The 15,670-nt window shown below is 44.4% G+C and overlaps 1 protein-coding gene across 14 annotated transcripts in view; it reads right to left on the bottom strand.

The window, feature by feature from the left end:
- LOC118228537 (neuron navigator 2-like) overlaps positions 1-15,670 on the bottom strand; it is a 189,554-nt gene that overhangs the window by 65,655 nt on the left and 108,229 nt on the right. For 11 of the 14 annotated variants that reach the window (XM_035420143.1, XM_035420133.1, XM_035420136.1 and 8 more), the window contains 5 exons: positions 14,801-14,853; positions 10,201-10,273; positions 9,509-9,767; positions 8,591-8,638; positions 6,937-7,115 (listed from right to left, as the gene is read on the bottom strand). In XM_035420143.1, coding sequence (XP_035276034.1) covers positions 6,937-7,115; positions 8,591-8,638; positions 9,509-9,767; positions 10,201-10,273; positions 14,801-14,853 — 612 coding nt within the window. Of the gene's footprint in view, positions 1-3,102; positions 3,122-6,936; positions 7,128-8,590; positions 8,639-9,508; positions 9,768-10,200; positions 10,274-14,800; positions 14,854-15,670 lie in introns of those variants that run through there. The other 3 variants (XM_035420138.1, XM_035420140.1, XM_035420148.1) reach the window with 3 other exon arrangements.

The raw sequence follows: 15,670 nt of genomic DNA, 5'->3' as shown, positions 1-15,670 counted from the left end.
CATATGCAGGCACATACATAAACACACAAGAAAAAATGCGAAGCTACAACACTGGCGGCTGGGACAGTGCCGCCCAAAAAAAAAAAGAAGTTTTTATATACTCGTCTAACTCCACTCTTAAACCCATCTGTCCAACAAACACAGGAAAATTTCGCCAGTCATAACACATAACATCTTCATGCACATGGCTCTATAGCTAAACACAAGCATTCACCGATATAAACACAGGAATGGAAGAAAAAAGATTTCCTATTGGATAATCTAAACACATTCAAACCCTTTTTCTCACCTTTTTACTGCAAGGAGCAAGAGCTTTGCGAGCAGGCGATACGTGACCCGACAAAACTGCTTTGACATTTCTGCTCCTGATCTTCTGAATGTGCACTTCCCACAGTCCACCGGGGATTAGAGCAGTGTTTATTCAGAGCTCAGGTCTTTCAGCGCATTGTGTCTGTAATCGCCCGCTCCACCTTTAAATAATTAACAAGCCTCAATTACAAAAACCCTCAAATTGCCAGCTTCCTCCCCTTTTCCGAGCTCCCATCAAACGGCGATACAATTTGCAAACGATTAGAATCAATTATCCGTGCCAGCTTGCAGTGAGTGGGACTGATGGCTGACGTCCCCCTGCATAAACACGCTGATGAAAGTCGCCATTACCTTTGAGGTGGATTCGGAGAGCTATGTGTGATCCTACAAAGTGGGCGAGGGCCACCATCTCGAAGAGCCAGGATGCGAAACGATGACATTTGCGAGGGCGTCCGGCCCCATACGCTCTGCGATTCGCTATTCCATGTGATGTCATACGAGGACACTGGAGTACAGTAAAGTCATCTCGGCTACAGAGACGAGACGAGAGTAAAACAAGACGTTTGATGAGAATAGTCACCAGCAGGTGAACGGTCACCTTTTGGCTTCTTTGAGCGCTGAAGCGAAGACGGTCGCGGTGTTTACCGTGTTTCAGCCAATCTCAATTAGGCGTGCTCGTGACCGCTGACCTCGCGGTCAGGTGCTGTTCACAAGAGTAAAGCACGCTCCCTGAGAGGAAGGCAAAGACTCCACCAAATGACCGCCCCCTGCGGGGCTGGCCCGACCCGGTCGCTCACAACAGCATGTTTTAGTGCTTAGTGCTTAATCGCTCAATTATTATCATTATTAGGCTTCATTTGAAGGGAAGCAAATGACAACAGAGCGGCCCCTGAAGAGCGGACCCTAACCTCGGCCTCTCCCTCACCCAGGGTGGGGGCCAGCGGGAGACGGGGGGGGGGCGGGGGGGGATGAATGGGCTCAGCCTGGAACGCGCCCTAGGGGCCAATTCAGGAGTTTCTGATACCGTCGGGGGGCCGGACTGACTGACTGACTGACTGGGGCATCCGGGGGAGTCCCGGTGGGGCTGCCCCACGGACCGGACCCCGTCTCACAGGTCAGACGCAGGGAGATTACGCCTGTCAAAAGCGATCAGGCACACCCTTCAGCATGCTCCGCCACATCAAAGCCCAGGATCTCCCCCCCCCCCCCGAAATAATGAATAACACCAGGGTTACCGCTTTAACACGGGACATGTTCTGAGCTCAGAGAGAAGCACAGATGCCTGAGAGCATATACTTAACACTTTAACAGTTTTTCTTTTCTTTTCATTGGCCTTAGTCTGTTTCACAATAGGTATATTGTTCTCTACGGAGTGATATAATGACCCAGAGATAATGATGGACAAACATTTTCGACAACATTTCTGTAACATTGTCACAATGCTATGTGCTAGCTAGAGGATAACCATTTATAGTCATCATGCTCTAAACTTCGACTATTTACCAAAATGTCAAAAGTTTGTAAATCCAGAATGAAAGCTTGCACATGTGCTCATTCTCCAACAAAGAGCTTATCTTGTAACCATGTGACTGTTAATTTGTTGAACTGTAGCTCTTCATCAGTTTGTGGTTCTGAAAAATACCATCACATGATTGAATAAACTCTTTTTTTTTTTTTGCCCTTCTGGATTTTTCATAATGCCACATTTCGACCTCGCCTTGCAGCAAGAACATTTGTACAACAAGTGTGTACATTTATTCTCTCATACTATTTACCAATGTGACCACTGCACAACAATAGCACCAAATCTACAATACGTGTCAATATCTAAAGATAGATGTATATAGCGTATTGATTTCAATGTGCTTGTGTTTGACTGCAATTCATCACAAAAACATATCTTATGAAATACATTGTGAACAAAATGAAGAGAATAACATTACATGCATTTAGAAACCTTACAGAATTCAAATGGGGGTTTTAGAACAACAGACTGTTTATGAAGTCTCGCCAACTAATGATGTCTTAACAAAACTGCTCACAAAAAAAGTAGCCCCATCTCAGCCATTGAGTCCTTTTAAACAAGTTGGACAGCCTGCTCTTGTTCTGAGTCACTGTTACAACTGTTAGAAAGGTCCTCCACATGAATAAACACAAATAAAACAAGCAGAGCTAAGCTGCCGCTCCATTCAGAGGTCTGCCTGTGCAAAGACAGCCAGAGCCCCCGGCACCGCGCTGCTGGGCTTGCACAGGGCCCGGAGCCAACGAGCGAGGAAGCGCAACCCGCTGCACTGCAAACACAGACGCACAGTCACGGCGCTAAGGGCGCTTTAAACACACTCTCTCGCTCTGCTTTGGCCAGGGGCACCTGCTAAGCAAGGCGAGAGAAACTGATTATGAGATTTACTGGCTGTTCAGCTACCACCTGCATTCAACATGCACCCTGCTCATTAAAAATCTTTTCCAGAGGCTGTTTTGAGTGACAGATCCGTGTGTAGCTACAAATCTTAATAAACAACCTAAGCAAAAGTAACTGAATGACAGGCTGCACAGAGAATGAATGGTGGGCTGTTTTCTGTTGTAGTACAGTGATCACCTGATTAACTGGATCAATGCTACTGTCATTGTACAAGCAGCCACCTGAGTGGACATATTCAGAAATAACAGAATTAAAAACATTACTCTCTGCTTCAGTCAGATATTGATACACAATTGCAATTCGTAATGACCAATGACAGGAGAAAACCAGGTGCACAACCACTGTTTCCAGAAAGTGAAGAAATCAGAACTTACTGGGCGCAAGTTCTTTTGCAAGCCTTCTGTGCAGAGATTCCAGAAAAGAAATTTAAGAGCTGAGTGCAGCCCAAGAGGGTTGAGAGCAGTCCAAAAGCTGAGCCACACACAACGTTCAGCAGCATGAAAAGATGAAGAGACTCAGAAACGAGCAAACATGAGCCAGTCAATCCAGAGCCCTCCCACCTGTTTAGACAAAATATAAAATGCCCTCCTCTTTCCTCCTCTCTCCACCTCCCGTTAGGAGGGGCCACAGTGGACAGCAGGGAAAAATCATCCCCCCCCCCCACTCCTCCCCATGATGCGATAAGGGAGGCAATGAAGAGCCAGTCAAACTCATCCAGTCCATAACATCACAGACTTTCACATGCTAGGAGGACAGGGGTCCGGTGGCTGCTGCTGGAAGGATGAGGCCAAAACATGAGTGACAAGCACAGGACCAGTGAGACACTGCTCGCAATCTACATTAACCTCTCCCTCTCTCTCTCTCTCTCTCTCTCTCTCTCTCACACACACCCTGCCCCTCTCTCCAAACCAAAACTACTCTAATTAAAGCTTAATCAATGCACAATGAGAGCCTGGTCACGCTGCATACCATAACTGCTGGCCTCTCAGCCACAATACACATACATGCATTCTCTCTGCTGGCATTACTGAATAAATGGTATACAGCCATGTAACTATTGCTACAGCATAGACATAGACTCTAGGCATCTTGGTTAAGGAGCTGTAAAGGACACACCTGTCTCTTTCTTTGCTTCCTTACCCCACTGTGGCCAGAATCAATGTACTCAGTCTCATGTACTTAACTGAGTCTGAAGATGTAAATACAATGTAACTGTATATGAATTCATCTCCTTACCTCTGCGAATGCCTTTTATTTGAAAATAACTTGCAGCATCCCTTTTGCAGGTTTAGATGATCAAAAAGGCTCCTTGTTAAAAAATGAATGGAAGTGTAGGGATGATCCAAAAATGTCTTTGAAATAGATACTAATAATAAAAACCACTGTCGTCGCTTGCAAAAACTGCTTTGCCACTTCATCTTGTTAGCACGTTTTGCAAGGAAAACAAAGTAATTTAAGCTGTGATACTGCTTTGGGCATGATTGCAATTGCACATGCAGCCTTTGCATGACTAATTTTTGCAAACCGAGGTATTTATCTTTAGAATTTTTGGTATTTCAAAGACATTTGAAAAGATGAACCTTAGCTGGATCTTCATTGTGCACGGATTTCCATTCACTGTGAAACGAGGCCTTGGGAAGTCTTTTTAATGGACTAATCAAATCTGCAAAAATGACGCAAAGAGCGGTAGCTGTCAGGCGAAAAAACGTTTATCGAGACAGGATAAATGGATTAACGTTTTTTGTGCGAGCGACGCTTTTAAAATTCACAACCAGCCCTTACGGCGACCCTGCGCATGAAGGTATGAATGCAGCATCGCTACGCTGAGAGCAGCAGCTCAGGGTCCCCGCGTCCACACGCCGTCCTCGGCTCTCGTAAATCTCACACAACCCTGACTGTCAGACCTTGTGGCTGCAATAACACTACAAACAAGCTGTGGCCAATGCGGTTTGCCGATTACGAGCGCGCGGCAAATTACATGCCACTTACCATTAAAAATAACAAGCACGGAATCGGAATCGCTAATTCGTTTAATTACAAGTAGAATTCTGGCGTGAAGAACAATACTTCATCAGAGAATTAATTAAACAGACTTGCGACAAGTCTAAAAAAATTTTAATTCACCCTTTAGACTTTTAAACTTAAGAAACAGTATATTTGAGTGACCTCTGGTGTTATTTAAACCACTGAATTTAAGGGGGAAAAAACAAGCCCTAGACAATATAGCCTTGACTAATATTTAACTCTGTCTTAACTGCAAGATTTAGGGAGATCGGCAAATACATACGTGGTGAGCCTGATTGAGGAAAAGGAGCCAAAAATAAACCCAACCAGTTGAGAGGTCAGGCCGAGGGTCACTGCTCCGGGGCCCGAAGCCTTCGCCGATGCCTGGAGCGAGGGGCCCTCGGTCTCCTCATTCTCACCATGCTGACGCTCGCCGGGGAGAAGCTGCCCGCGGTCACAGATCGATCTAACCTGACCGGTCCAGCTCGCGCGCACTCACTCACAAACGCACAACCGGACATGCGGCAGGACAAGAGGCAGAGGAGGGAATACAGAGCGTTAGCTACCTGGTCACCGGTCCACAAGAGGCGCATCAAAGCAACAGGTCCAGTTTGACAGCTGGTTCATCCAGAACAGTGCTCTTTACCACTAGCGCTCAGCCCCTTGGTTTGCATTAGCGCTCTGCATATCTCTACAGAAGCCCCCTCAACACTATATCCCTGCTCTGTATGGCTCCTGTGCAGGGAATGAACGTCTGAGCCGCGGAGGCCAGTTCCTATAGTGATGCGCGAGTCCGGTGGGCGGCTGTCCTTTCCCCATTCTCCGGCAATTTCCAGCCCCCTCGCCCGTGTCTGTTACCACGCCGGCATGAGCCGAGCTGTCGCCGGCCCGGTCTTTACGGATAAATCACGGTCTCCGGAAACAGCTGTTCGCCGCAGCCCCGCGCAGCGTTACCAAGCGACAGAGGGACTTAACCCTTTGCTGAGCTGGATTTGCCCCAAATATGAATACTGCACTAATCAAGAGGAGGTTAAAAGACAGCACAATTCGAGCTTCTACACAACAGCGCGTACAGAACCTGAGCTCCCCAAAGTCAAACATTCCATCAGTCTGTCCTACAGAATTGGTTCCTGCATAAGACTCATTTCATTAGTTGATGCTTTTTCTGATTTCCTTTGAATGATATCCAGTGTGCTCTACTGACACAAGTCAAATTTCACAATATTCTGTGGTTGCTGAAGCAAATAAAAAATTGAGTAAAATAACGAAAAGCTTGCATTTGCAAAATCGTTACATTCTTTATGAATCTTCTTAAATTTTATTTCCAAGACACATGAGTTTGTTTGATACAAGGACGCAATTGAGTTACCGCTGCCTTCTTCATCAATGCCCATGTTTCGGCCCACGTTTCCCATCATGCCTCACACCCACTCAACCCGTGCGCGTTCACCCAGTGAGCCGAGGTCATGCACATTGCCTGCAGTATCGCACATGTCTGGGTGGAGTGGAGAACGCCGCCTCCCAAGTTTGCTTATTGAATCTAGAAGAGTCTAAGCAAAGCTCTGCCTGGAATGCCAGAGCAAGTTTTCCCAACAGCTCGCTTCCCCGCTCAGCGGAAATCCAATCCGCATGACTGTAGGGCTCTCGGTGTACGTTTTCAACTCAGGTGTCAGGAAATAGCCTGCAGATAGGGGCAATCCACAGATTAATGGACAAACACTTGGCCCTCCTTGCGCTAAACCGGTTGAGCAGGTCGGAGTGTGAATTAACAGGAGGGCCTGAGAGGCTTGGAAAAACCCAAATCCATCCTCCCGCCTTCTCTTCATGTTTACACACACGGAAACCTCCTCCGTTTGCGTGCGCGACCAGGCGCGGTCGAAAGCGGACCACTTAGGCAACCTTGGACTACGAGAAACCGCCAAGAACAAATTATAGTCGCCCTGCATTCCACGCTGCCGTGAACCCATTAAAAATCAATTCGCGGCCAATTGGTGGAATTAAAATGTAATCATATGTTGAGCTGCCCAGAACCTCATAATCGCAACCTGTGGGTTCGTAATTGGATATCGACCACAAAACGAGGGAAACCAGACACGAGAACGACGGCGGGAAAAAAAATAAGGATGCCGCGAATGAGAACTCTCGGGTTTTTGCGAGCGCGTTGTCGGAGGGAGGGGGGATAACCCCCAGGGCGCGGGACTCACCTTTCTCGTGGGCGCTGTCGGGCCGAGGCGGGGGCTTGGACTTGTCGAAGCTGTTGAAGCTCTGGCTGCGGCGGTTGCTGTTGCTGGCGCTGGCGCTAACGCTGGCGCTGGCGCTGGCTGGGCCCCTGGGCTTGCTCTCGCTGCCAGCAGCTGACATCCTCGTGGTGGGGCCCGGGAGCCTGGGGTCCCGCCCACACGGACAGAGAGAGCGGTGAGAAACGGGAGCCGCCACTCACCCCGACACACAGACCCCGCCCACTGGGCCCTGATTGGCACCTGTCTGCCCGCTGACTCGCCGTTAATCACGTGCAGTCACAAGCCAGTTATCTCTCGCAGTCCCTAGTGCTCTGATCTAAGTGGCTTTAGATCATGAACAGTTATTGCCCATTTTTTTAAAATATAAGTTGGGCTACGAAATCTAATTTTTCACTTAATTAAATTAAATGCACGATGCATATATTTATATTTCAGACAAGTCACATAGATCTTATATTAGGTAGACGGGGCCTGCTAACTGGACTCTGTTATTAAATAAAAGCTCTCATTACATTATTCAGTGAATACAGTCAACAAGGTATCCAAGGATGGGCTGTCGTTGCTGTTGATCTAGTGCTGAGCGGAACATCTCTCACACATAGCTGTTCATTTTCTGACTTAGGCAGTGACACCATTTTTCCTCTATCATCCATCAATGACCTTTTAACAGCGTCCTACAATGAATCTTATGCATCTAATGAAACATCTTATATTGAAAGGCTATTCATTCATTCTTCACCTTTGAATAGTCTAATCACTTCTCGTCAACCAAAATGGGGTAAATATTGCTGCATCCATTCAACCAACAACTGAATCATAATCACAATACAGACTTGCGCACCAACTGGCATTAATTCTCAAACCGGTGCTCTTCATTGATAAGGTTCCTGTGCAAACTTTCGGCATGTCAGCATGTGTAATTACTGTACTTAACACTCTTGATACAAGCAAGACACACACACACACAAGTTAGAAGATGACAAAAGAAGTGCCAGACAGAGGGACAATGTTGAAACACAACAGTGAGCAAAAATCCAAAATTCCACTTTAAGCTGCTGTTGTTGGCTCCTACAAGTAATTTTCGCACTTCACCTGAAGGTGGCGACAGCATGCTGCTTTAGACTTAAAGCACTGCAAATAGTGTAAGAACACCTCAGAAATATTCTCAGAAGCATTTTGAAATGAGCAAAAAATTCTTAAATGTCTTAAGTGTAAATTGAAAATTCATATATTTCAATGACTTTTATGAGACATTTTGTATACAAAATGGGTATTTAAGGTATATAAATGGGCTGGGTATTTAAGGTATCAAAATAACCTGGGTCATTTTAACATACCAAACAGAAAATGGGGTACTTGTATAACGTCTTTCAAACACTGCCTGAAACAACTCCACTTCACAGTTAAGAATTTATTGCACATTCAAACTCGATGTCATGCACACAACAATAACGATCGGGGCCAAGGGTTACACAAAGGTTCCTCGCACGCCATTGGACGGGCGTCTGAAATGAGGCGCGACTTTGGGGAAACTTTCTCAAATTGGCCTGGGTTGTTTTTATTAAAGCATGCAGTGAGACTGGGGAGGGAGGGACGTGGAAGACAAACAGGCGCTGACCTAGAGCACTTCCTCTGACCCTTGAGAAGTTTACTGTGAGAGGAATCCCTGGATGGAAAAGTTTATGGGGCAGAAAGCAGTATAGATGGAGAAGAATGGAGAAAGAGCAAAAGAGCAAGTGCATGTTAGAAGAGACCACAGCTGGAGAGAGATGACCTGCAGGACACACTGGTGTGCAACGAGGGAAAGAGAGATAGAGGCAGAGCGAGAGAGAGACAGAGAGAGATCTAACAACAAAGGATCAATATATATTGAAAACACAACAATAATTTGAATAAAATGATAACATTTCACAGTTAATACGTTACATATTGCTGTTATCTGTGCTGTTATTTTTGTTGCGATTTGTTTCGCTAGAACTATGCTTTGGTAACATGTATTTTGAAATGCCATGCCAATAAAGCATTTGAATTGAACTGAATTAAATTGAGAAAGAGAGAGAGAAAGAGAGAGAGAGAGAGAGAGCGAGAGGGGAAAGCACAGCAGCATGAAATGCAGAAGTATCAATCCAAGTCATCCCAACAACCCCAAAAATAACACACAGTACAGTATACAGTAAGACTCCATGACCTGCAGTGAGCATAATGCTATTCATAAAACATGTAAGATGATGAATCTCTTGGAACACCATGTGCACAGATTCTAAATACTACGGCACGGAAAAAGCATGAAGGTAATTTCTAGAGAAAAGGATACTGAATGTCTAGAAATATCACGTCAATGTACTGATGTAAAATGAAAATAATGACTTGTTATTCCACAATCAGAATAGATCTGCAAAAAGATATTAAAATCCACTCCCCAAATCTATCTGCACTGCACAAATTTCAAATAATATTGATGACGTGTCAGCAGAGACGGCGTCAGTTGTTCAAACAGGAAGTCAACATATTTGAAGCGGTTTGCAGGGAAAAGTACCTGGATTGCATCTCCGCTTGTGCTTTCTGTGCTTGTGCAGACGGGGTGTGCAGTTGGCCGTGAATGAGGGTCCCAGTCTGGCTCTGGGGCTGCTGGGTGGGGGTGCTGGTCTGGTGGGACACGGGCTGGTGGTGGTGGTGGTGGTGGTGCTGATGCTGGGCGTGGGGTTGGGAGGTGTGCTTTTGGGCCTGTTGCTGCTTGTAGCGGGACAGGCTGAAGAAGAGTCCCAAAATGGCCTTCAGATTCCCATTGCGGATCTCTACAGAGTGGGGATACACACAGACACATTCGTACATAGTAAGACCCTCAGTAAGAACCATGTTAGCGTCACACTAGTAAAAAAAGAGAGTTACACTTTAAAACAACTACTCAGTGGCAGTTAAACAATTTTGGGAAAACCCAATTGTGACGCCACTGTAATACAGTTATAATGTAATCACATACTTTGTCAATAGCATCAGTTTTTCATTAGTCAGTCTGTCATTGTATCTAGCCAAACCTGTATATGTTACGTGGGTTATTGTTACTGTACCAAACTCTAACCATTGTTGTTAAAGAGAACAATGGAGATTACTGAAGCTGGTTTGTGGGTAAGTGAGAAGTCTACAGTGGATGCAGTGGAGGTCTGCAGGGGACTGCTTTAGAAAAACAGTCCCACAAAGACCTCTAGAATGCAGCTCCAGCTGGTTTACCTTCTGCAGACAGCCCCTGAATATTGACGCCTTTGGCTGCCAGGAAGCTGAGGCAGGCATCAATGTTTTCAATCTGCAAAGGAGAGAAGAAACTTCTCAACATGTCAGAGAACAAAAAAAGCACCTAAGGGACTAAACTAAAACACTGACCACCCATTACCCAAATCACACTCCCAATGCTGCTAGCAGGTTTCATTGAGCATAAACCCAGAGATAATGATCAACCATAGATACTAGAACTTTAATGAGCCCCAGTTACTGTGTGTGTGTGATTGATACGCAGTCAATGCAGTCATTTCTGATTTGTGTTCCGTTTTAGAATGCTGATCCAGTAAATGCTGGTCATTGAGGGCAAGAGAGGGAGAGACACAGAGTGAGAGATACCGAAAGAGAGAGAGAGAAAGAGAGAGACAGTGAAAGAGAGACAGAGACAGATCTTTGACAGTGTGAGGAGGAAGAGGTCAGAGACGCACTTCCTCAGCTCACAGAGAACCGTATCCAGCACCCCAGCTGGAATGCTGATCACACCCTGTTCCGAGTTCCTTACCCCTCTGAAATTACTGATCCCAACACAGTAAGTAAAAATAACACCCTACCCCCGCCACATTTCAAAATAAAAACACGACACTGACTGCAAAAATCCACCTTCACTTAAACTCCCGTGAAACCGATACTGCTGACAGCTATGTAAGTCAGCGAGATCAGGAAACCCTCAGACAAAAAAGCTGCAGTGCCCAATTTTCACACAATAATCAATAACAATAAACGCTACAATCAATAATTCAACCCGTCAAGCAAATTACATTTTATATTAGAGGCATTTACAAAAAAGAACATCAGAGTTCTTCATGGTGAACATTTGCCAGAGGCAGTAAAAAAAGACAAGAACTTATCGAGCAACTATATGGAAAACTGGGGAAAATATTCCCACATCTTTTTCTCATTGAAGTTGAACAGTGAAGTTAACCTCTTGGGAAAAAAGCAGCAAGCTAACATGATAATCACAAAGACAGCAGTTGAAAAAATGAACAGTGCTATACATCTCATCAAAGACTTCTGAATGAATTTTCTGGGGAAAGCAAACACTTACCAGCCTCTGATCTTGTTTCTGCTAGCGCTTGTTGTGCCAATACTACGTGTGATGTGTGGAAACTAATCCCATCACAAATACAGCTGGGTATATTCAATATTGTAAAAACGGCATCAATAAATGTTTGCGCCAGGCTTGAGAGGAGCAAACAGTCGATTGGGCTGTAATGACACTTTCTCCCGCCTTTATCTTCTGACATCATCACTGCCATATTGACACCAACCTGCAATCTGTAGATGAAGCCCTCACCTATGGACCTCACAAACACTCTGCCTTGACACTTCCGCAACCATGACGGAGCAATGGCAATTACAAATGTCCCAATCATTATCATAAACAGAAGCATTCTGACTCATGTTCATGATGCGCTAATAAATCCTCTTGGAACGTTAGCCAGTGTGAAGCAAAACATAAGACCTGCATCTTCCAATACTGGCCATTGTCCCAAGAATGGGAGACTGCATTAGCTCTTTCCAACATTCTAATTCAGGTTTGCTCATTAGCACAGATTCTTAGCGGTCTGAGAACCAGTTTTTTTAAAAAGCACACTCCCTGCCGCCACTATAGCCAATCTACACTGTGAAGAGCCATTTCCTTAAGGTGAGAGCAGGAACCGTCTGCTCTGACTGACATATGAAACCTGTCGGCATCTGAAAAATTCTGGTTCTCTGACCCCTCACTGAAACGATCCTGAGCAGGACGCGGCACGCCGAGCAGATCAGCCTGCATGGGTACCGCTAGTTTCAGTAAACACACAGCTGTAGCTAGCTAAACTTCTTTAAATGTAAAATATAAAGAACAATATAGATTGATAGCACAGCACAACACACATTTTGTTATGAGAAACAGTTCAACCAGAAACACTAAGGAATTCAATTTAACTATCTCTCAGTATTTAATATGTTTGGCTCATCTAAGTCTGGCAAACCTTGTACTCCAGCAGTATTGGCTATATAAAAGTTAAATCTAGAGATGGCACAATAATTTGGCTAAGTGTACGCATAAGAGACTTACTTTTTAACAGCATGTTGATAAATGAATGAAAGCTCCAAGAACAGGAACCAACACAGGCAGTCACCGGGAGAGTGAAAGTTGCCATTCACTGTGGTAAAGGCATAGTCTATTATGCCCACTGTAGTAACCTTTACAATTCCACTCCACATTCACATATTGTATTCCCTCGCAATTACATGGAATTAACTGCCCTAACCTGCTGAGTCTGTGTATCAAACAAAGGCACATGAGAAGCATTCAGAACACGAACAAGCAGGTTTTCTCCATCAGACTGATCAAACACTGGCAAATAATAGCCAACATTTATTCAAAGCGGACTCATAACTATCAGATCCATACACAGTTCTGCTCTCCTAATGCCATCTATTTGTTTACTGAGAAGCAGAGCATCAATGTAGAATAAATAATAAAGCTTCACAATGACACGATGTCTGACAATGTAGCTTGGCATTATAGTACGATGGGTGGGGAACTGGGCCTGTATCTCAGAGGTTGCAGGTTTGATTTCCAGTTGGAGCAGTGCCAGTTGCATCATAGAATGACGTGCTTACCCTAAATTGTCTAATGGAAAAGTTTGTAGGGTATTACAGAACAAAATGTCACTAAAGCTTTTCAGAGTAGGAACATGAAAACATTTTTGGAAGAAAGTGGAGACTTCACCAATAGGAAACTGATTTCTTGATTTCAAATATGCATATTAGCCAAGTCATAACAGCCACATTATTAGATTTTTGGTAAAGCTACCCTACGATGATTCAGAAGCATGAAAGCTGCTTAACAAAAGATCACTTGTTGATTTTAAGTTATAAAATCTCAAAAAACAAAACCAAGGCCTAACCATTGTGCCCAACTCCCACTACCGAAAGGTCTACCGCCCACAGTAAAGCTAGGGTCACATGTTAACAGATTGTTCTGTGAGTTCTCAGTCCAGTGTCAACTCCCCCTGGTTTAAAAGTGCAAATGAGAGGGTGTTCTTTGCCTTTGTGTCCTGGGTGGTAGTTATTTGTGGAGGGGGACTGTAAGAATATCAGACAGGATGAACCGTTGTAAAAACAGCTATTCGTGCACAGCCTATCATTCTCAAGGAGCAAGGGAGCCACTTAACCTACAAGGATTTGTGTGTACCCTGCAAGGGCATAATGTGTGTGTGTGCGTGTGTGTGTGTGTTAGACCTGTTATAGAACTGCTTTACATCTCACTGTCCAACTACTATATCTTTCATGCACTCACTGTGTTTTTAAATGATACACTTACTTACATAAATAAAAAATGACTACATGAAGTACAGTTCACCCAGCGTGAAAGCCTTTCCAGAATACAATGCTGCAATGAAGCATAATTATAGAGCTCAAGACATGTGTGGGAGCTAAGACCTCTCTGTGGGTTGCAGAAAAATTTCCCAATTACTCCATCAAAGAAGAAAATTAATACATTTTCAATGAAAACACACACCAGCTGCATAATAGCAGTGCCTATTCTGTACCTACATGGGCAGTAGTAAGTGCACAGCTGAATCACAAGCCACCAATAATACAGCAGTTACAAGTGTGTGCTTAGCTGTGACCAAACTGAAACCCACAGCAACTAACGGGCTGCTAAGTAAAAGTCGCACTTTGTTTTTTTAGAAACTGAGTCAAAGAGACGAGGCATGTAAAACACAATGTTCAAGAAATAAAGAACAGACAGAGTACATTTGAAACCCCTCAGGCACATGATGCTTAAAGGCTGTAATTTGCTGGTTTTTAGGGATGGGCTAATTGATGTGGAATATACAGTTTCACCCAGCACTTGACGGAAATGGCGGAAGGGTTTGGAAATGCTGGGTGAAGGTTTCCAAGTGGTGCTTTGAAGTGCTTTATCAGCTAGGCTCAATGTTTTATTATACCCTAATCTAGCCGTTAGACCCAATTCATTAGCTTCAACACTCTGAGAAGGAAACCAGAAAACAATGGTCTATTTACATTATGACCAGTGCAATTAATCCCCTTGTCTCTCAGTCTCAAAGCTGCTTCACTTAAATGGAAAAGTCTTCCACTAAGTTGTCAAGAGAAAATGACATCATACAGTACATGTTCCACGCCTAATACATTGTCATCCTTGATTTCACCATCTGAATGACTCCATCCGAATTAAATTTCAACGACTGTGTAGATGTGTTTAATGTATTTTATTCTGGGGATGTGCCCAATAATTATTTGTATTTTGAAGCCATGCTGTCCCACTATCACGCTTTTAAGAGTCCGTATCTGACACTAGTGCTTTAAAAGTTTGAGTGAGACAACAAAACATTGACTGAAATTAAGGGCAAAACAAAAGAAGTCAGAGTTTCAAAAATCCCTTCTGCTGAAAACAGTAAGGCTGCACAATCCGAGGACACAATCATGCATCACCGGGAAGACGTTCAGCAGCCTGTTCTTTCACACACATGCTGACAATAAACATGCAAACAAAAAACAAACAGATGGTAAGAGAGGAACAGCCAGCAAGTGCACTCACCATCTGAGACCGACTCTTAGGGAACCCATTGATGTCTTCAATCTTCTCATTGGCTGGAAGAAGAGAGAGATGAAACGATGTTTCATTCAAACTGAAACAGAAGCGTCACGTTCCTCGGTAACTCCAAAATGAAACTGATAAAGAGCCAAGGTTTCAAGATTCCTCCAAGAGGTGAACATTTAAAATGCATAAACTTAGGAAAAAGAATCCCTCATGAAGGCCACAGAGATGCCAAAAAGTTGGCTTTTTATTAATACATCTTAATATTAAGTTCCTAAGTAGCGGTGTGCAACTTCAACATAAGTTTATCTTGGATAAGGTCTTTGGCTGTGCATTCTTTCTCTTATTGATACTCATCCAGAGGGCTGCTCTGAGACAGCTCTGAAACTGTCACAATACAGCACACATGGAGGACTGGTCTGGCAGGGGCCCTCAGCAGCCTTTGCCGGGGGCTGTCCTCACGCACTTCCCCAGGTCCAGCCCACAGTAGCCGAAACAGGGCCGGCCTCCCCAGCTGACATCAGCGCTGACTGCACCCCTGCTGCGCTAACACCCACTGCAGCTCACCACAGGACCCTGCCACCTACACTTCACACTGCAGGAGAGACAGTGTATGTGCGTACTACAGTGTACTACACGCACATGCACGCACGCACACGCATTATCAAGGCTCAAGGATTCAGGCTTATTGGCATGGCAGGGATTATCTAGTTGCTGCGCCTCTATTTCACAATCCCACACACATACACACACACACACACAAACAGCTCTGAACATCTACTAGAGAGATTATTCTAACAGAAAAATCCCATTTTAAGCATGAAAACCTGATGTGATATCTCATCTGTGTGCAATTTCAGATCAAACAAG

Source organism: Anguilla anguilla, chromosome 5 (assembly GCF_013347855.1).
Source record: "Anguilla anguilla isolate fAngAng1 chromosome 5, fAngAng1.pri, whole genome shotgun sequence".
Classification (NCBI taxonomy): domain Eukaryota; kingdom Metazoa; phylum Chordata; class Actinopteri; order Anguilliformes; family Anguillidae; genus Anguilla; species Anguilla anguilla.
This window is presented reverse-complemented; position numbering and strand designations above follow the sequence as displayed.